Consider the following 22,428-nt stretch of genomic DNA (forward strand, 5'->3'; position numbering starts at 1 on the left):
CGACAAAAAGAATTGTCGCAAGAGAACCACCACCAAGAAAAGTTGATAGTATGTACACCGAGTTCAATCCAAAAGCCCACATGCCTACCTAGCCTAGATCGCGTATACACCTGATAATAGGATGTGTGATATATATACAAAGATCAGGCTAGAGGAATGTAGTACCATAAGAATGTGTCAAGATGAAGATAGGGTGAACAAAGAAAGAAATAAGAACCCTAGGAGAAGTTCTCAAGAAAGACCAAGGTGGAACCCTCTCATAGAGACTAGTAAATATCAGTCCCCATGTCCACATACTGGTCAGAAAAAGATGTGCATGAACATCATGTACAAAGTGTGGCTGAATCGAAGATCTAAATAAAAAGAAGTAAAAGGGAATGATCGACAAACCTGTGTAGCTTAACCAGAAAAAGGAAGACCAATCAGGCAAAATGAGCTATATGCTGGGGGGCGTCTGAACTCACCAGACGCACACTACCTAAAATACAAAAAGATCCATCCCAGTGTCATAAAATGCCCAAGCGTATAACACAACAGAAAAGTCTCCAATACATCAATCAAAGAGGCACCCTATAACATGTATAACCAAGTGAGGCTACCTAGATGTAAGGACTGACATGTGAGCACACAATGTTACACACACGTGTAACCAAAGATAAAACAGCCGCATATATAAATGCAAGTGGGCATTCAGAGTATTCATGCTATGAACAAGCTACATGTCCACACCTTTGTGTGCATGTACACATGCGGCCCCACAGAAAACACCATCTCTGAATCATACAACAGATAGCATAGTCCTAACAGTAAATAGATAGAGCACTATGCAGGATATATGTTCAACTGTAGCAGGCCATAGGGCAAAGATACATGGCGAAATGCAAAGCGTCAACCAGGGGGATATATTCAGCTGTAACAGACTATAAAACAGAAATACATAACAAATACAGAACATCAACCAGGGGGAACTAGCTCGCTGTCCAGATAGACATAAGGCACATTAGATACATGAGTAAACTTACCTTCCCAACGGCTATAATCAGATGCTGCAAGGTGGGAACCCAGTTGAAAAATGGCATCCAGTGTCGTTTAAATATCCCACCATGTGTTGCAAACTACATGAGTTCAGCCAATCCGGAGCTTACGGGGGCAAAGCCGCGTCAGAATGCATCCTCCACCCGGACACAGAAGTCCGTGCAAAAGGAAATAACTCCCATGACTCACGGAGGGCGGCGAAGAGGACGCCGCCCCCTCCCACCAGGAGTGACGTCAGTCTCACCTAGCGCCAATGAGAGTCCGCCTTGGGAGAAGTGAACACCAATAGGAGTCCGCTGTGGGGAGGAACAGCTCACAGTCAAGCTGGAGCGCGGAAGGCAATCTGTATAGGAAGTGGATCACTCATAACCACGCTGGAGCGCAGAAAGAGGTATGTATATAGTGGGGACGTATGAGTAAACACAAACTCAGATTAGAATAATTCTAGAGATGCCAAATAGAACTAACTAAGATCCACTATAGAACATCATTAAAGAACATAGGGATAATAACGAGATCCATAACTTCCCCCTATGGAGACGGATTTAAAGGGGCCGACACAATAAACATTGAGAACATAAGCACAATAATGAAATCCATAGCTTCACACTAGGAAGACAAATATAGAAAAATAGAAACAAAGGAAACCTTTTCTAAGGCAACATACTAAAGATTGGTACACTGGAGACAATCCCATAGTGGAAAAATTACAAAAACAGTAGAAAAAAGATCAAAAAAGATTGCATCGTATCACATGCCTGAGCACCACACTGGGACTAAAAAATGCCGGAATTCCAAAATGCTGGTCCAAGCTACACGGTAAAAAGGACGGTAACAATCAAAATCCCAGGGCCAGATACCTTCCACTAAAAAGTACTGTCAAAAAAGAAAAGAGAGAAATGAGACACATTTTATAAATGGACAGGCGCATAGAGTATCATTCAAATACAGTCATCTAGATTGGTCTATATTCAATATTGAGACCAGCTGGATTCAGTGTCTGTAAGAATCTGATCCAGCGGGCCTCTTTGTGTAACAAGATTAATTCTCTGTTACCACCCCTTCTAGGAGGAGGAACTGTGTCCAAGACACAAAATCTCAGTTGATTCGCCGAGTGGCCCATCAAAACAAAGTGCTGGGCCACCGGGGAGTCAATTTGGGATGGATCAAGATTGCGTCTTAAAGCCACATTAATTTTGGACCTGTGCTCAATGATACGCTCCTTCACAGCTCTAGTGGTTTCCCCCACGTACATCTTACCACATGGACACTTAATACCATAAACAACATACTCAGTGTCACATGTGGCATAATGCGAAAATGTTACCGGAAACCCTTTCATAGGGTGATCAATACTTTTCCCTCTTAGAACTAACTGACAACATGAGCAGTGCAGACATGGGAACGTGCCCTTACGCACAGGTGCCAGATATCTCTGGGCCCCTACTTTGCAAGGTGGGGGAAACCACTAGAGCTGTGAAGGAGCGTATCATTGAGCAAAGGTCCAAAATTAATGTGGCTTTAAGACGCAATCTTGATCCATCCCAAATTGACTCCCCGGTGGCCCAGCACTTTGTTTTGATGGGCCACTCGGCGAATCAACTGAGATTTTGTGTCTTGGACACAGTTCCTCCTCCTAGAAGGGGTGGTAACAGAGAATTAATCTTGTTACACAAAGAGGCCCGCTGGATCAGATTCTTACAGACACTGAATCCAGCTGGTCTCAATATTGAATATAGACCAATCTAGATGACTGTATTTGAATGATACTCTATGCGCCTGTCCATTTATAAAATGTGTCTTTCATTTCTCTCTTTTCTTTTTTGACAGTACTTTTTAGTGGAAGGTATCTGGCCCTGGGATCTTTGATTGTTACCGTCCTTTTTACCGTGTAGCTTGGACCAGCATTTTGGAATTCCGGCATTTTTTAGTCCCAGTGTGGTGCTCAGGCATGTGATACGATGCAATCTTTTTTGATCTTTTTTCTACTGTTTTTGTAATTTTTCCACTATGGGATTGTCTCCAGTGTACCAATCTTTAGTATGTTGCCTTAGAAAAGGTTTCCTTTGTTTCTATTTTTCTATATTTGTCTTCCTAGTGTGAAGCTATGGATTTCATTATTGTGCTTATGTTCTCAATGTTTATTGTGTCGGCCCCTTTAAATCCGTCTCCATAGGGGGAAGTTATGGATCTCGTTATTATCCCTATGTTCTTTAATGATGTTCTATAGTGGATCTTAGTTAGTTCTATTTGGCATCTCTAGAATTATTCTAATCTGAGTTTGTGTTTACTCATACGTCCCCACTATATACATACCTCTTTCTGCGTTCCAGCGTGGTTATGAGTGATCCACTTCCTATACAGATTGCCTTCCGCGCTCCAGCTTGACTGTGAGCTGTTCCTCCCCACAGCGGACTCCTATTGGTGTTCACTTCTCCCAAGGCGGACTCTCATTGGCACTAGGTGAGACTGACGTCACTCCTGGTGGGAGGGGGCGGCGTCCTCTTCGCCGCCCTCCGTGAGTCATGGGAGTTATTTCCTTTTGCACGGACTTCTGTGTCCGGGTGGAGGATGCATTCTGACGCGGCTTTGCCCCCGTAAGCTCCGGATTGGCTGAACTCATGTAGTTTGCAACACATGGTGGGATATTTAAACGACACTGGATGCCATTTTTCAACTGGGTTCCCACCTTGCAGCATCTGATTATAGCCGTTGGGAAGGTAAGTTTACTCATGTATCTAATGTGCCTTATGTCTATCTGGACAGCGAGCTAGTTCCCCCTGGTTGATGTTCTGTATTTGTTATGTATTTCTGTTTTATAGTCTGTTACAGCTGAATATATCCCCCTGGTTGACGCTTTGCATTTCGCCATGTATCTTTGCCCTATGGCCTGCTACAGTTGAACATATATCCTGCATAGTGCTCTATCTATTTACTGTTAGGACTATGCTATCTGTTGTATGATTCAGAGATGGTGTTTTCTGTGGGGCCGCATGTGTACATGCACACAAAGGTGTGGACATGTAGCTTGTTCATAGCATGAATACTCTGAATGCCCACTTGCATTTATATATGCGGCTGTTTTATCTTTGGTTACACGTGTGTGTAACATTGTGTGCTCACATGTCAGTCCTTACATCTAGGTAGCCTCACTTGGTTATACATGTTATAGGGTGCCTCTTTGATTGATGTATTGGAGACTTTTCTGTTGTGTTATACGCTTGGGCATTTTATGACACTGGGATGGATCTTTTTGTATTTTAGGTAGTGTGCGTCTGGCGAGTTCAGACGCCCCCCAGCATATGGCTCATTTTGCCTGATTGGTCTTCCTTTTTCTGGTTAAGCTACACAGGTTTGTCGATCATTCCCTTTTACTTCTTTTTATTTAGATCTTCGATTCAGCCACACTTTGTACATGATGTTCATGCACATCTTTTTCTGACCAGTATGTGGACATGGGGACTGATATTTACTAGTCTCTATGAGAGGGTTCCACCTTGGTCTTTCTTGAGAACTTCTCCTAGGGTTCTTATTTCTTTCTTTGTTCACCCTATCTTCATCTTGACACATTCTTATGGTACTACATTCCTCTAGCCTGATCTTTGTATATATATCACACATCCTATTATCAGGTGTATACGCGATCTAGGCTAGGTAGGCATGTGGGCTTTTGGATTGAACTCGGTGTACATACTATCAACTTTTCTTGGTGGTGGTTCTCTTGCGACAATTCTTTTTGTCGTATCTGATGAATTACAGTTTGTGATTTTAATGTGTTGTTATATATTGTTTTTATTTTTAGAATTGGGTATCACGGCCTGATGAAGGGCACATATCTTATATAAAAGCCCGAAACGAACATGTGTCGTTGCCTTGAAGTTTCATACCCGCTAAGCTACAACCAATTGTTGGCATAAGTCAATCCAATGTGTTTTTATTGATCTACCACTGTGATATTGAAGAGCCGTATATTTTGATCTTTTTCTACGTGTCAATAAAGTTTTTTCAGAGACTTTTTTTTGCCTTTTTGAGATTGCATTAACCAATATAGTCCTTTTCTAAAGCTACAAACCTGCTATCTATGAGGTCTGAAGCGAGATTTATTCTCGCTTCAGACTCTCTTTAACCCAACACCCTACTCACACACAGAAGCCTCCCCTGGTGGTGCCTAAAACTAACCACTCCCCTGGTGGTGCCTAATCCTAATCACCCTCTCCCCATGGTGCCTAACCACCCCCCTGGTGATGCCTAACCCTAGCCACACCCCTGGTGGTGCCTAACCCTAACCATCCCATGGTGGTGCCTAAACCTAACCACCCCCTGGTGGTGCCTAACCCTAACCACCCCCTGGTGGTGCCTAACCCTAACCACCCCCTGGTGGTACCTAACCACCCCCTGGTGGTGCCTAACCCTAACCACCCCCTGGTGGTGCCTAACCCTAACCACCCCCTGGTGGTGCCTAACCCTAACCACCCCCTGGTGGTGCCTAACCTTAACCACCCCCTGGTGGTGCCTAACCCTAACCACCCCCTGGTGGTGCCTTATGGCCCATACTCACGGGCTACAATTGTCGCCGCAACACGCGGCGCGCGCGTGTTGCGGCGACAGGTCACCCGCGAGTATGCGGCGTTGCACGGGCGCGCACCCCCGAACCGTCGCTCGCCGCTGATGTCGCCAGGCGATTGACCCGGTCAATCACCTGGCGAGTTGCCGCCGCAACTCCGTCGCAACTGTTGCTAGTCCGCGTGAGTATGCGGACTAGCGACAGCAACCTTCATAAAGAATACGGCGCTTCCGGCGGGGGGAGGAGGAACGTCAGCAACAGCTTCCGTCGCACCGCTGGTCCCTCTTCCGCGTGTGTACGCGGAGGGACCTGGCGACGAGCTGTCGCCGGCCTGTTGCGCACACGCTCACGTGTGCTGGCGACAGGCCAAAAAAGTTGCCCGTGAGTATGGGCCATAACCCTATTGTAGATAGAAAGGACCATAAACAGTTTATGCAAAGTCTTATGGCACAAAAATATCAAAAATTCTTTGACACAACTACACAAAAAAGTTCCATAAAATCTCTCTGTAAGAAGCTCCTTATGGATATACAAAATCTTCCAAAACAGGAATAGAACAGCAAAAAAGATAGTGTAGACTTAATGCAATATAAATCAGGCAACAACACGCTCGTTTCTGGCACAAAGCCCTTCGTCAGGCCCAATGCACAAAGTACTGTCTATTAATCCTGAGGAAAATGCATGGCAGGAGCATCAGAGGGTGGACAAAGACATCTGTAGCAACCAGATGTACCTGTACATTGCACAATCCTGAGGGCCGGTTATAGATCAACTCAGCTGCTAATCCAGGAGTGCACTAAGTCTACACTAGCTTTTGTGGTTATATCCTGTTTTGGAAGATTTTGTATATCCATAAGGAGCTTCTTACAGAGAGATTTTATGGAACTTTTTTGTGTATTTGTGTCAAAGAATTTTTGATATTTTTGTACAATAAGACTTTGCATGAACTGTTTATGATGGGTGAAGTGGATGATCCTAAAAAAGGGACTAAAAGGTTTTTTCTCTTTTTCCTATACACTTAAAAAGAAACGTACTCCCAATTGTATTATTACTGGTTCCTAAACCTAACCACCCCCCTGGTGGTGCCTAACCCTAACCACCCCCCTGGTGGTGCCTAACCCTAACCACACCCCCTGCAGAAACACCATTTTACACATAGAAATGATAACATCTTTGATAACAAAATCTGTACATACAAAAACTGTACTGTACAATACAAACAAAATAAGATGACAAAAACTATAACGTTGCAAGCTTCTAAATTGATAACATACTTCAAAAACTTTAATGTTCAAATGTTGTTAACGATATTTATTGGGCGCCCTTTTTTCTGCTTTTTTGTCATATTAACGATAATTGCATTATTAGAGCCTATGGCGGCGCACTTTTTGCCCACTAGCCGCCGCGCCCTTTTTTCCTGCTACCTCCTGAGGAGTACATTGTACAATCTAACATATCCCAGCTGAAGACCTACCTGTCCTGGTTCACGCATTTGTATCCTCCCGCCTAGACTACTGCAACGCCCTGTTAATCGGATCTACAGATAAGGTTCTGCGCCCCTTACAGCTAGTACAGAATGCTGCAGCCAGACTCCTAGCCAATGCCCCCCGCAGCTCACACATCACCCCAGTACTGCAAACTCTTCACTGGTTGCCAGTAAAATGGAGAATCGATTTTAAGATCTGCCTGCTGACATTCAAGGCTCTACACCACATGGGACCCAAATACATAGCGGATCTATTGGAACTTTATGCCCCTCCACGCACCCTCCGCTCTGCCAACAAGATGAAGCTGGTTATTCCCAGGATACACTTAACATTTGGTGCTCGGGCCTTTTCCTATGCAGCACCTACTCTATGGAACTCACTTCCACAATCAGTACGAGAGGCTCTTTCTCTGGACAGCTTTAAAAAAAGGCTAAAAACTCACCTCTTTTCCCTAGCCTTTGAGACTGCATAATGCAGGGTCACAGCGCTTTGAGTCCCCAGGGAGAAAAGCGCTATATAAATATTATTGTTATATACCCACTGAGAACAACTTAAAAACCAAGCATGTTTTTGTCTGTGGTTTTGGTCAGTGGTGCGAAACACAAGCTGAACAAACATGATGCAGGTTAATTGAAGATCAGGACTCCTAAAAGCTCCAGCAAAACTGCCTGACTGTTGTCTGATTTTGGTCAGTTAGGTGACAATCAGGCATGGGTACGCGCGGCAAACGACTAGGCAAGCGACTGATAACCAGCAGATTTCCCAATCCATCCGGCGGATCAACTCACTCGATTGTTGGGCTGATATTGTGCAATTGGCCACGTGCGCTTGTTTTGAATGTGGCCATATTGTGCAGTCCGTCGCTTCATTTGCGTGCACAGTATGTGTGAAGTGAGGAGAAGGAGCTTTGGACATCGCCGGGCAGGTAAAGTTGTGCTTTGCCTCACATTAAAGAGACACTGTAACATCAAAAATATCCCCTGGGGGGTACTCACCTCGGGTGGGGGAAGCTTCGGGATCCTAATGAGGCTTCCCACGCCGTCCTCTGTCCCACGGGGGTCTCGCTGCAGCCCTCCGAACAGCCGCCCAACAGACCCGACTGTCAATTCAATATTTACCTTTGCTGGCTCCAGCGGGGGCGCCGTGGCTGCTTTCGACTCCGAATGAAGACGGAAATACCCGATCTCAGTCGGGTCTGCTCTACTGCGCAGGCGCCGGAGACTTGCGCCTGCGCAGTAGAGCAGACCCGACGTAGATCGGGTATTTCCGCCTACTTCGGAGCCGACAGCCGTCAGAGCGCCTGCGCAGGAGCCAGGAAGATAAATATTGACGTCACCGCTGTACGGAGGGCTGCAGCAAGACCACTGAGGGACGGAGGACAGCGTGGGAAGCCTCATTAGGATCCTGAGGCTTCCCCCCACCCGAGGTGAGTACCCCCCAGGGGACGTTTTGACGTTACAGATTCTCTTTAAAGACACAGTGTCGGAGCTATGCATCTCCATTTCAGAGCGCTAAAAGACGGAGATACACAGCTCAGGCACTGCCTTGTATTGACCTGAGGAAGCAGGAAGGATCCTTGAAACTGGTTGTCTTTTCACTGGTGTCTTCCTGTCACTTACCGCCACTCACTACATATTGTATTCGCAATTGGGGTGCTTCCATCCGTTCTGCAGTGTTGAGATTTTAGCGTTATAATTTATAAGAGAAGGTTACCAAGGTGCAGAGGGGGTTTCATTCTTGCTGAATGCACAATTATGCCATTTAGAAGAGTTTTTTAACTAAACGGTTTAGAGTACAATATTTGACAGGCTGGAAAAAAACAGGATATGGTGAGGTCGATGTAATCAAGCCACAGAGTCCTTTGTTAAAAACACACACACACACACACACACACACACACACACACACACACACACACACACACACACAGAGAAGAGACCCGCACACAGAGACCCACGGACACACCCACGGGCACACACACACAAACAGAGAGACCCACGGACACACACACACACACACACACACACACACACACACACACACACACACACACACACACACACACACACACAGAAACCCACACACTTTTTAATGTTATGGTAATAATATACTTACTGGACCACAGAGTGGCGGCTTGTGATGAAGTCATATTTGGGGCCATAAATAAAGGGGACTCTGAAGTAGAAAAGTAAGTAGATGACCAGAGGCCCGACGTACTCTGTGAGGAATACCTGCAGACAAGAACAAGAGTCAGGATCTGCTGTGCACGGTGAAGGTTCCCATTTATTCAGGTCAGAGTATATCCAACAAAAACCTGAGGCCTCATTCATATACTGCAGCATTTCACTAGCGATTTCAGCTTGTCTGTAAATCGCTAGCACTTGAAAAAAGTGAGGTGAGTCTGAAGGCAATCTGCAAACACAACCTTAGGAGAGGGAAGGCTCTGGGTCCTATATATCCTTCCTGTTCCTCTTATGGTCAGCTTGATCCAGCACTGTCTACCCATTCAAATCAACTGCCGCGGGAGGTGGTCGGAAGTCTTCGGAAGCCCAAGTGCTCCTGAAGACTGGTGGCTCCGTATTGAGCATGCATGAGTGAGCTTCCCGAAGCGGAAGAGAGCAGTCTCCGACCAATCGGTCAGAGACTGCTAAGGAGGTATCCAGCGCTGGAACGAGGGCACCGTGAGAGGAGTGGGAAGGTTCTATAGGTCCCAGAGCCTTCCCTTTCCTTAGGTAAGTATCTGGGATTTTTTTTAGACTGGCGTCAGACTTCTTTTAAAGAGATACCTAGAAAATACCTGTTTTTTCTTTAATGCCATAGCTGAAATGCCGCATCCCCACAGCTGAACGCTCAATTAAAACCCCAGAAATGCCTGGGGCAAATTCCGGGGCTCCTTCCTGCGTCAATCTCCACGGATCGCCGCCTCCTCCTGCCCCTCTCAGTCCTTTTTCATGGAGAGGGGCGGGGAGAGGCGGCGATCAGCGCAAATTGATGCGAATGGAGGCAGAACTACAGCCCAAAGCTCTGCCTCCCCAACAGCAAAATCCACAACCTGGAAAGTTGTGGAATTTTGCCCCGGGATTTCGGGGGTATTCATTGAGCGTTCAGCCGCGGGGATGCAGCGTTTCAGCTAGGGCATTAATGCTGAAGAGAACTGACAAGTAAAAACAGGTATTTTGGAGGCTTCAGACTCTCTTTAATACTTCCTCTTTTATCTCTTTATTCATACAACCTTATAACAAAATAGAGAGTCTTTTGCAATGGTGTGTATACTGTGCACAGAACAAGCTTATACTGTACTTAGGATTTCTCTCTATACCTTTGCACAAAACAAGCTATCATGTTGCCATGACCCAGGAGAGGAGGAGATGGGACAGCATAGCAGCAGCAGATCTGTGCTGATCAGACTCCAGAGCTGACATTTCCCTGTGTGTTTGCAGCACCTCCACTCTGCAGGCACTTGTGCTGCGGTATGCACTGTGATAGAGGATATGTGGCCTTGACTTTGATGTGTGCTGATTGAGATAAGCTTGGCAGCACAACAGCAGTTGGAATCTTGTTCTTAATAGACTGGATGTGCCAGGCCCAGTATAACTGTGCAGCTATGTGTGGTGCATGTGGAAACAGGCCACCCTCCATTCTGCTCATGTGTAGTAGCTCAGGATGGCACAACTGTGACTGTCTTGGGTCTTAGAAATGTAACAGCTTAAAGGGAACCGGTACTCTTGAACTTACCTGGGGCTTCCTCCTGCCCCCATTGTCTGGGTGGTCCCTTGGTGTACTCTGTGTTCCCTCCATTCTCCCGCTGGCTGCTGTTAGCTGCGTGACTTGAAGGGCAGTCGCAGACGACTGCACATGTGCGGCCCCACCCATGCACCCGTTGCCAAGAGCATTCGGCACATGCGTTGTTCGCAAAAGAATGAACCGCGCATGTGGAGAATGCTCCCGGCGGCAGGTGCACAATCAGGATGGGTGCGCAGACGGGGATCATGCAGGCAACAGAGCCGCCACCTGGAGAACACAGGGGACAAAGAGGTCGCCAAGGGACTTTGAGGAAGCCCCAGGTAAGTTCAAAAACATTCCCATTTGCAGCAATTTACCCAGTGGCAAATTACACTTTCTTGATAAAGGGAATGCCTCTATATCCCTCTCACTTCAAGAAATTAATGCATGCTTGACTATTCTCATAGGTTTATGTCCTTGCCCCTTGGTACACAACAGTTCACAAGCATAGAAGCAAATAAATAGTTTAGAAGTATGAGATACATACTGGATGATGGTCCAAGGTGCAGCTCAATGCCCATTACTGATGTGTGACCGTCATACTCAGTGACCCAGCACAATGCCCATTACTGATGTGTGTCCTTCATACTCACAGTGACCCAGCTCAATGCCTATTACTGATGTGTGTCCTTAATACTCACAGTGACCCAGCTGATCTGTGCTCCCAGGTCTCTGAAGTAGAGGGTTGCTGTTGTTCCCACTGGCAGGTTCTGCAGAATGTCCTCATCCTTCAGTGACCTCCCCTCTATCACATGAAGATTAGATGTGAAGAAAGGTTATAAACTTACAAGGCATCAATTTAGCATAGACTACAGGGAAACAATACAAACATTCATAAAACCCATACACTATTCATGTTATATTCATATATATGGGTAAAAAAAACTCGTAAGCCAGACTGATCAACTCATCAGCGTGTCTCCACAACCCCCTCTGCAGAAGCCCTCCACTGGCTCTACATCCATTTCACGATCAACTGTAAAATTCTGTGCTTGGCCTACAAATCACTGCACAGCACCTGTCCGACCTTCATCTTCAATCTTGTCCACAGACACAAGCCGGCCCGCCTCCTACGATCCTCCAACGGCCTGCGCCTGTTGGCACCACGCACTTCTCACTCCCATGAACGAGTGCAGGACTTCATCAGGGCAGCCCACACTCTCAGTAATTCGCTACCACCAGCTATCAGACTCGCCCCCACCTTCAATACCTTCAAACGAGCCCTCCAGACTCACATTTTCATGCTCGCCACACCGGCAGTGTTGCTTTTTCTAACACAACACGTGCTTCTGTCAAATGACAGTTGGCCAAAAGTGAGTAGACACTGCAGATCCATCTGCCGTTTTCCATGGGCTCAAGTGTGACTCCTGCCTAAAACTATGGTGATTAACCAGCTGCCAATGAACTGATTCGCAGCTGGTGGTATTGGTTGGATTTATTTATTTTTCTGCTTGTGTTAGTGGAATTTTGCACTAAAGGTTGAAAGAAGAACAGGAAACACGTATAGTGTGAACGAGGCTAACCGTAAGCCTTTTTTAAAAATCTCTTCAGGGCCATTTAAAGGTACACACTGACGCAATTGCAGCGGATGCGGAAACGGTGTGGTAAGCCCATTCGCTTACATTACGCGCCATTTCCATCCGCTACACTTGCGTCGCCGCTCATCCGTCGATCACACCACAAGAAGCCTGGAGCTCCCTGTTGGATTGTAAACAATCAATGTAAATTAGCAACAGGGAGGATTCTCATTGGTCCACCATGAACCAATGAGAATTCTCCCTGTTGCAGCAGGATTCCCATTGGTCTTTTGCAAACCAATGGGGTGCCCATGCTTCTGCTCTCCGAACCCCTGCAGTGGACTGAACAGTGGTGGCGGAACCGAATCCAGGGGACAGGTGGCCATTTTCCATGCGGTGACCGGCCTAGTGGGAACCTACACTGTCTGTTCCCATAGGTTTACATTGCGTTCGATTTGTGGTGTATTTGCGATATGGTTATGGAAAAATGTAGCAGGTCTATTAACAATATAGGATGTGTACACAGTCCAATTTTGCTTTTTTTTTTTCTGCAGTGCGAACAGGGCCTTAGGCAGATGACCAGCAAAAGAGCCAAGCAGCCAGCATTTTTAAGAAAGAGGTCAGCTAGCGCATACTTTATAATATTTTAAAGAAAATCCTGCAATTGTGATACAACCCAATCAAAAATTGAATTAGCGTGAAAAGACTTACTAGGGTCCAAACGTAAAGACTGCCGCGCTGGGTACCATTCAGGATCTGTAAAACAAAGCAAATCTCACTTTGTAGTTTTCTATTAAACGTAAATAAATAAAAAAATAATAAATACAAAATTCAAGCATAAGTCAGAAGCACAATTGTATAAGTCAGACCTAGTGTCTTTTTAATGTGGAGCTGAACTCTTGCAAAGGACACAAGGAAAACAGAGAGAAATGCATCCTGTATGTTTTTAGAGAGAAGAGCCTGTCTGATTCCTCCTCATCTGTACGTAATCACGAGTGTCATGTGATCTCTCAGCTGTGTCAGAACAGAAATTTGACAGTCCTCCGAAGACACAACGACTACGTAAACAAAAGGATGTTAACCCTTTGTCCATGAAAGCAGAAAGTAGACACACTGCAGATTTATTGCAAGAGATCTGTAATCTGTAACAAAGAAATGTTTTTCTTTAAAGGTTATTATGCTGTTGCAGAGAGAAAGTTCTGAGTTCAGGTCCGCTTTACATTTTTTGTTGTAGTTTTATTCTGTCTCTTCAGATATGAGCGTGGAACAATAAATCTAAAGGTGACCATTAACAATACAATCCTGTGGCCGATCTATCATTTCCAATCACCACAGTAATGGATTGGAAAAGATCGATTGTGCCTACTAACGTCTGAAAACTCGCTATCCAATTCAATCAGATTGCTGGAATCGATCCTAAAAACATGAGATTGTATACGCAACCTTTAAGCTTGTACTCACTATGGAGAAATAACACCCAGGCATGTTCTATTCTATGGAGAGGGAAGAATAGCAACAGTTGCTGCACTGCAGGAAATGTACAAATTTCTCCAAGAGGCACATGGAAAAATCATCATTTTTGGCCAAGATGATCACAAATAGTCATCATGACTGGGAAAAGTCTGAAGAGTTTATACTACGAGGGTCATCCAGATAGTAACGGGTATTCTTTAAGTCCAATATGACTTGCATCTGTTTGTTAATCTCTTCTATCCCTGCACTGCTTGTCACGTGACTGCAGAATGCCCGTAACTGTTTGTTCAGCAGCATTAACATGAAGCCCCTGTCTCTCCAAACCCCGGGGTGCCCAATAGGTCGATCGAGACCGCCTACTTGGTACCGCGTCCCATGAAATTTTGTGGCCGGCAGCTGTATAATCGGAAGGCAGGGAGAAGAGAGGCGACGCGGCTGAAGAGAAGCCAGGGGAGGTTCTGCCATGACGCAACGTCATGGCTGGGGGCGGCGCCATGCACAACACACACGCATGCACTCACTCACACCGCCTGCCGGAGCGCTCCCTCAGCCGCCGACATGCACCTATACATGGCTACCTATACTGAAGGCACCTATACCAAGCTACCTATACTGAAGGCACCTATGCATGGCTACCTATAGTGAAGGCACCTATACCAAGCTACCTATACTGAAGGCACCTATACATGGCTACCTATACTGAAGGCATCTATACATGGCTACCTATACTGAAGGCACCTATACCAAGCTACCTATACTGAAGGCACCTATACCAAGCTACCTATACTGAAGGCACCTATACCAAGCTACCTATACTGGAGGCACCTGTACCTCCGGGCTGTTCATGACAACGGGGAAGGGGGGATTTTGCAACATTTGAAATGTTGGTGGATCTTCTGGACTTAGCAAATTTTAAAAGTAGCTCACAAGCCGAAAAAAAGCGTGGGCACCTCTGCTCCAACCCATAGATGAGAAATGTCATCCTACTTCAACAGGTATTGAAAACCTTGTAAAAAGATATGATAAATGCTTAGATAAAGGAGGTGATTATGTGAAGAATTAAAATGGAAGATACTGTGTGTCTAAAATAAAAGTTTCCTGAATTGAAAAAGGCTGTTTCTTTTTAGATGACCCTTGTGCTTGAACTACCTACATGGATTAACGTTTCATATAATGTTGGGCCCCATTCTGTATTAGAAAAAAAAACGGCAAGTGATAACTTTTTATAATCCGTAGCATTTTTATTTTAGGCTGAATGGTCTCTTTTAAGACATCACTCTGACATCAGAAAACAGCTCAAAAGTTAAAGGATACCGTAGCGCTAAACTGGGGGAGCAGGCATGTTTAGTGGGCTCTTATCATGCTCACTACTCACCCCCCCCCCCCCCCCCAATTCTCCTCCATCCCCTTCCGGTACTGCCTACTGATTGCTGGTTTTTTTTTTTTCATCCTCTATCTTTTCTGTTCTCCCTTTCCTCTCCTCTTCTCCGGAATGGACAGGGGGGCATCTGATTTAAAGTATCACTGTAAAAGCGTTATGAGTGCCACTGACAGCAGCAGATTCCCCCTGGTCCTTGCCCCTGGGTCTTTTCTCCTCTACCTAGACCTAATACACTTTGTTTCATTTTGCTTTTATATGTATTGTATCTAATGTATGCATCACTGTATGTATCTGTATGCTGTATGTTTCTATTGTGCATCGACTGTGTACTACTACTATTGTACCACCACCGACCCTGCTGTGCCGAGACCAATTCCAGGTACAACTCACGTTGTACTTGGCAAAATATATTCTGATTACTTCCTGGTAGGGGTGGTCGCAGCTGATTGAGCAGGCGCTGCTCGGCGGCGCGCAACCTTGAAAGAGAATGGGGGGAGTGGTGGGCATGAGGAGAGCCCACTAAACATGCCTGCTCCCACCGTTTTTAATTTTGCGCTAAGGTATCCTTTAACATCTATAATTTACATTAAACATGATTACTTTGAAAATGAGACTTCTTCAGTTCTGGGCCCAGTGGCAGAAAATGAAGGCTTCCCCCTGGTTACAGCACACAGCTGCCACCAGCTCATGCTGCAGGTCATACTGCCGCTTTCTATGTGAGTTCTGTAACAGGTGTAACGCGTAACACTGCAAGCTCCATGCTGTCATTTGAATAGCATAAACGCTTTTAATTAGAGCAGGTCTTTATAGGTCACCGCAGCGGCCCTGATACCGGAGGATTAGCAGTACCCATCCCAAATACCTACGAGATTTGTTGAATAAGTTCTTTATGTCTGCAATGGTAGCATTGGGCTCCACCTATAGTACAAGGCAAACAGAAAAACATAGCATTAATAAACATGAAATGGTGTAAACACAAAATGACAAGTTAATGAAACCGCCATTAAACGACATAGGCAGGCAGATAAGTGTGATGGCTATGTGCAGATGGAGGCTGCTATGGGCAGTAAATAAGGCAGGCAGATAACTGCGATGGCTATGTGCAGATGGAGGCTGCTATGGCCAGTAGATAAGGTAGGCAGATAACTGCAATGGCTATGTGCAGATGGAGGCTGCTATGGGCAGTAGATAAGGCAGGCAGATAACTGCAATGGCTATGTGCAGATGGAGGCTGCTATGGGCAGTAGATAAGGCAGGCAGATAACTGCGATGGCTATGTGCAGATGGAGGCTGCTATGGGCAGAAGATAAGGCAGGCAGATAACTGCAATGGCTATGTGCAGATAGAGGCTGCTAGTGGCAGTAGATAAGGCTGGCAGATAAGTGTGATGGCTATGTGCAGATGGAGGCTGCTAGGGGCAGTAGATAAGGCAGGCAGATAAGTGTGATGGCTATGTGCAGATGGAGGCTGCTATGGGCAGAAGATAAGGCAGGCAGATAACTGCAATGGCTATGTGCAGATGGAGGCTGCTATGGGCAGTAGATAAGGCAGGCAGATAAGTGTGATGGCTATGTGCAGATGGAGGCTGCTAGGGGCAGTAGATAAGGCAGGCAGATAAGTGTGATGGCTATGTGCAGATGGAGGCTGCTATGGGCAGTAGATAAGGCTGGCAGATAAGTGTGATGGCTATGTGCAGATGGAGGTTGCTATGGGCAGTAGATAAGGCAGGCAGATAAGTGTGATGGCTATGTGCAGATGGAGGCTGCTATGGGCAGTAGATAAGGCAGGCAGATAACAGCTATGGCTATGTGCAGATGGAGGCTGCTAGGGGCAGTAGATAAGGCAGGCAGATAACTGCGATGGCTATGTGCAGATGGAGGCTGCTATGGGCAGTAGATAAGGCAGGCAGATAACTGCGATGGCTATGTGCAGATGAAGGTTGCTATGGGCAGAAGATAAGGCAGGCAGATAACTGCGATGGCTATGTGCAGATGAAGGCTGCTATGGGCAGAAGATAAGGCAGGCAGATAACTGCAATGGCTATGTGCAGATGGAGGCTGCTAGGGGCAGTAGATAAGGCAGGCAGATAACTGCGATGGCTATGTGCAGATGGAGGCTGCTATGGGCAGTAGATAAGGTAGGCAGATAACTGCAATGGCTATGTGCAGATGGAGGCTGCTATGGGCAGTAGATAAGGCAGGCAGATAACTGCGATGGCTATGTGCAGATGGAGGCTGCTATGGGCAGAAGATAAGGCTGGCAGATAAGTGTGATGGCTATGTGCAGATGGAGGCTGCTATGGGCAGTAGATAAGGCTGGCAGATAAGTGTGATGGCTATGTGCAGATGGAGGCTGCTAGGGGCAGTAGATAAGGCTGGCAGATAAGTGTGATGGCTATGTGCAGATGGAGGCTGCTATGGGCAGTAGATAAGGCTGGCAGATAAGTGTGATGGCTATGTGCAGATGGAGGCTGCTATGGGCAGAAGATAAGGCAGGCAGATAACTGCGATGGCTATGTGCTGATGAAGGCTGCTATGGGCAGAAGATAAGGCAGGCAGATAACTGCAATGGCTATGTGCAGGTGGATGCTGCTATGGGCAGTAGATAAGGCAGGCAGATAACTGCAATGGCTATGTGCAGATGGAGGCTGCTAGGGGCAGTAGATAAGGCAGGCAGATAACTGCGATGGCTATGTGCAGATGGAGGCTGCTATGGGCAGAAGATAAGGCAGGCAGATAACTACAATGGCTATGTGCAGATGGAGGCTGCTAGGGGCAGTAGATAAGGCAGGCAGATAACTGCGATGGCTATGTGCTGATGAAGGCTGCTATGGGCAGAAGATAAGGCAGGCAGATAACTGCGATGGCTATGTGCAGATGGAGGCTGCTATTGGCAGTAGATAAGGCAGGCAGATAACTGCAATGGCTATGTGCAGATGGAGGCTGCTAGGGGCAGTAGATAAGGCAGGCAGATAACTGCGATGGCTATGTGCAGATGGAGGCTGCTATGGGCAGTAGATAAGGTAGGCAGATAACTGCGATGGCTATGTGCAGATGGAGGCTGCTATGGGCAGTAGATAAGGTCGGCAGATAACTGCGATGGCTATGTGCAGATGGAGGCTGCTATGGGCAGAAGATAAGGCTGGCAGATAACTGCGATGGCTATGTGCAGATGGAGGCTGCTATGGGCAGTAGATAAGGCAGGCAGGTAAGTGTGATAGCTATGTGCAGATGGAGGCTGCTATGGGCAGTAGATAAGGTAGGCAGATAACTGCGATGGCTATGTGCAGATGGAGGCTGCTAGGGGCAGTAGATAAGGCAGGCAGATAACTGCGATGGCTATGTGCAGATGGAGGCTGCTATGGGCAGTAGATAAGGTAGGCAGATAACTGCGATGGCTATGTGCAGATGGAGGCTGCTATGGGCAGTAGATAATACCTGAGGACTACTTTTGTACTATGTTACTGAAAACTCTTTTCGCAGCGGATCAGCAGTGAGACCATCCAGTTATGCTAGGTACACACGATACAATTTTATGGCAGATTTACCTGCCAGATGGACCATTTCCAACATGTCCGATCTGAATTTAGAACGACTTTTCTATGGAAATCGATCCGAAAATCGATCGAAATTCAGATGGGACATGTTGGAAATATTCGATCTGGCAGGTAAATCTGGCAGAAAAATGTATTATGTGTAGCTAGCATTACATCACATATGACCCACTGCTGCTGTTCAAAAAGATAACACTGCAAGTGTTTTTACTGTGGGTGCCTCAGCACACAGTCTAATTTACATTTTTTAATTCTTAAGCATTACAGTGAGAATAAAAAAAAGAAACAGTTCAGTGTAGGAGTGGAGCTGTATACACCTGTATCTCCTTGTGTCACTTCAGTTACCATTTAAAGGTCAAAAGCGAGAGGGATATGGAGGCTGCCATATTTGTTTCCTTTTAAGCAATACGTTACCTGGCTGTCCTACTCATTCTTCTGCCTCTAATACATTTAGCCATAGACCCTGAACAAGCATGCAGCAGATCAGGTGTTTCTGATATTGTCAGAACTGACAAGATTAGCTGCATGCTTGTTTCTGGTGTGATTCAGAAACTACTGCGACCAAATAGACTAGCAGGGCTGCCAGGCAACTAGTATTGTTTGAAAGGAAAGAAATATGGCAGCCTCCATATCACTCTCACTTCAGTTGTCCTTTAAGCATTAGCTGGCCCACTGATGAAAATTGACATAACATATAGGAGTCTGTTCAATAAAAGTTTAGCTCTCCTTTAAAGCAAACCTGAAGTGAAAATAAACTCACTGATGAGGATTCATTTTATGCGTTTTATTAAAACTGCAATGAGCAGCCAAGACTTTTTATTTTTAATAAAATGAATCTCCAAAAGTGAGTTTCCTAACGCAGTGTGCCGTCGGGGCCGCACCATTGCTTACCTACGGGGGGCTGCTCCTGCCCCCCCCCCCCGTCTGTGTGGAGTGGTCCATGAGCATCTGCAGTGACCGGCAGTTCAAAGATTCCGCCTGTGGAGCGCACTCCTGGCTGCCTCAATTTTTTGTTGCGGAGACTCGTTGCACTCCACACAGACTGGGGGCTAAAGGAGCAGCCCCATAGGTAAGCAATGGCGATCCCCCAACGGCACACTACCTTACAGACCTCCCTTATGGGAAGCTTCATTGTATACATTAAAAAAAAATGTCCTGGGTGCTCAATGCACTTTACAAAAAACATATGGTAGAACCCAGCCTCTTATTTTTATTACCAGTGCAAGTGTTTCACTTTAATATTGAGTTCTAAACAGCAGCATGAAAAATTTGCCTCACTGAACTGAAAAACTAACAGAAGTAATGAACTTTTGAACTTTTCAGCAAGAAAACCTCATCAGAAGCCTTTTCTCAGCACAATAATTGCCTTTAACCTTCTATTAAATTCAACAAGCTAATTTGCATAGATAACTCCAGTTTTAGCACTTGCTGTGCAGAAAAACAAAAAGTTATTACCAAAAATGTCTTAGTAGGGCTCATACTATATGTACCTGTATTTATCTCATGTCACTTCCGTTGTTTTCCAATCTTAAACTACCTGCTAGAGCACCATATTTAGCAAATGAACAATACTTTTGAAACTGATGGGGAGGAACCAGATGGCCCAATAATGCTTTGGGGGCAGGAAGAAGCCACACGTAAGTAAAAAAGAACTTGTTCCCCCATCTTAGTTTTACTACATCAATGCAATGCCAACTTTATGTCTAATAATTAAGTGAACATATCCATATTTCAGAATCTATAAGTTTAACTATGTGGCCCTGGCAGACTGCCAGAAAGCACTGGTTTGTTTTATTGCTTTACTTATAGTTTGTGCTTAGCTGACAATTTAGGAACTTTATTTAGTCCAAATCTGCATAGCATGACTGCCATACTGGTTCGCACGTATAGTGTACAGCGAGCTTAGCCAGCTGCCCCTGAAACCTATGCCTGTAATGTATATCCTGCAGCCAGTACCTGTCGTCCCAAAACATATCTCCCATTACCCACAGCTCCGAGCATGTGTCATGCAAGGGGCTCCTGGTCATAGAAACACATGGATTGCAGCACCAAGTCCTCTGCAGGTGTAATCTCATGTTGATAGCATTATTCTGGGCTTTATGGAAGGGAGAAGTGCTTCCCTAACTGACGCTCACCAACAGATCATACTTTGTACATATACACAGGAGCTATTTAACTCACATAGCTGGGATGCTTATGGCTCAACCTGCAGATATGTGAGCAGGACGTGAGGTCAGGTCTGGGAAACACCAAGACAGGCAATGAAATACGAGAACCATTGCAATAAAAGTGCAAGTTCAGGGTCATGGGTTTTTTTCAGTGCATTTTGTGTGTAATTTATCAGAATTTGCAATACACGAGGTCCTGTGCATTGCACATAAACCATTATTGCAATATTCATTTTTTAATGTGGCTTGCAAAGCAGTCTTGTGTGAATGTCAGGTGCAGCTTAGACTAAGGTCTCGTTCACATCATGATGTGCTTCCGTGCGCATTTGGAAGCGCGCATGATGTGCGACACGCAAGAACGGCAGAAGCGCATACACAGCCCTTCTGACGTTCACATCATAGGCGCTGCGCAGCAGTACAATGTGCTATGATGCGCTATCGTCCTGCTGCATGCGTTCTGTCCGCAACCACAGCGCTGATCCATTCACTGTAGTGAAAGGGATCAGCAGTACGTAGCGACACAGATTGCGTGCGATTGTACGCATTGCGCTCCGAACACACAGCCATCTGTGCGTCATGATGTGAACGAGGCCTTTATAGCAGTCTGAACTGCCTAAACTCTTCCTCAGGGAGGAGCTGTGAGGGGAGAATAGAGCTGACCCCGCCCACCTCCTCTCTAAAGCTGCTGATTTTGGCCCAAATATTTATTCTATAATGGTTTCTCACAGCAGATTGGTCAGGGTGGGTTGATAACGGGTATACATGGGAGGGTGTAAAGGTGCGTACACACCTTTGATGGATGCTGCCCGTCGGAGATTGGGACCCAACCCCCTTTGGCGACATTACTGGGCCTGTGCTGTACAGATGGGAAGTCAGCTGAGTAGCTGTTGACCCACTCTGATGCTATCTAGGGAGGAGGAGGGACAGAGTGGCACCAGCGTGAAGTCACGAGGCGGGCACAAAGTACGGTACTTTTTATTATGAGAAATCCCAATATTGTTGAGAAAAAAAAACTCAGTATTTCCAGTTTCTATAAATTCAGTGCAAGGCAAACATTATTTTGCCTTGCATCTATCTTTAAACCGCAGTCCTTTCACTGTATTTCCATCAGAAACCACTAGATAGGAATTTCAAAACTTGCTGCCAATCACGCATTAGTGCAGGTGTAGAAAATAAGTAGTAGGGACTGCTGCTCTGTGCAGCTATTCACTCCTGCAGCACAGTGGTCAGTCTCATGACAACAGTACCCCAAAGGAGTACATACAACGTGGGTGCCGCTCAGTTAGGTGCAGGGAGAGGTGAATGACTGCTCTCCCTGCTGCCGCTAAACTCTGAGGCGGCACTATTCCCCCTCCTAATTGTCACAATTCCGAGGGAGATGTCATTTGGGGTCTGGCAGCCGCCAGAGCACCAAATTACCTCTACACGGGGTGCACAGCATTGCTGCTATGATGGTGTCCAGCTTTC

At 45.9% G+C, this 22,428-nt stretch overlaps 1 protein-coding gene across 2 annotated transcripts in view; it reads right to left on the bottom strand.

Annotated features, from left to right (window-relative positions):
* LOC137562782 (very-long-chain enoyl-CoA reductase) overlaps positions 1 to 22,428 on the bottom strand; it is an 87,838-nt gene that overhangs the window by 26,112 nt on the left and 39,298 nt on the right. For both annotated transcript variants that reach the window (XM_068274476.1, XM_068274475.1), the window contains 4 exons: positions 16,107 to 16,158; positions 13,098 to 13,142; positions 11,511 to 11,614; positions 9,202 to 9,317 (listed from right to left, as the gene is read on the bottom strand). In XM_068274476.1, coding sequence (XP_068130577.1) covers positions 9,202 to 9,317; positions 11,511 to 11,614; positions 13,098 to 13,142; positions 16,107 to 16,158 — 317 coding nt within the window. The remainder of the gene's footprint in view (positions 1 to 9,201; positions 9,318 to 11,510; positions 11,615 to 13,097; positions 13,143 to 16,106; positions 16,159 to 22,428) is intronic.

This window comes from Hyperolius riggenbachi, chromosome 3 (assembly GCF_040937935.1).
Source record: "Hyperolius riggenbachi isolate aHypRig1 chromosome 3, aHypRig1.pri, whole genome shotgun sequence".
Classification (NCBI taxonomy): Eukaryota; Metazoa; Chordata; class Amphibia; order Anura; family Hyperoliidae; genus Hyperolius; species Hyperolius riggenbachi.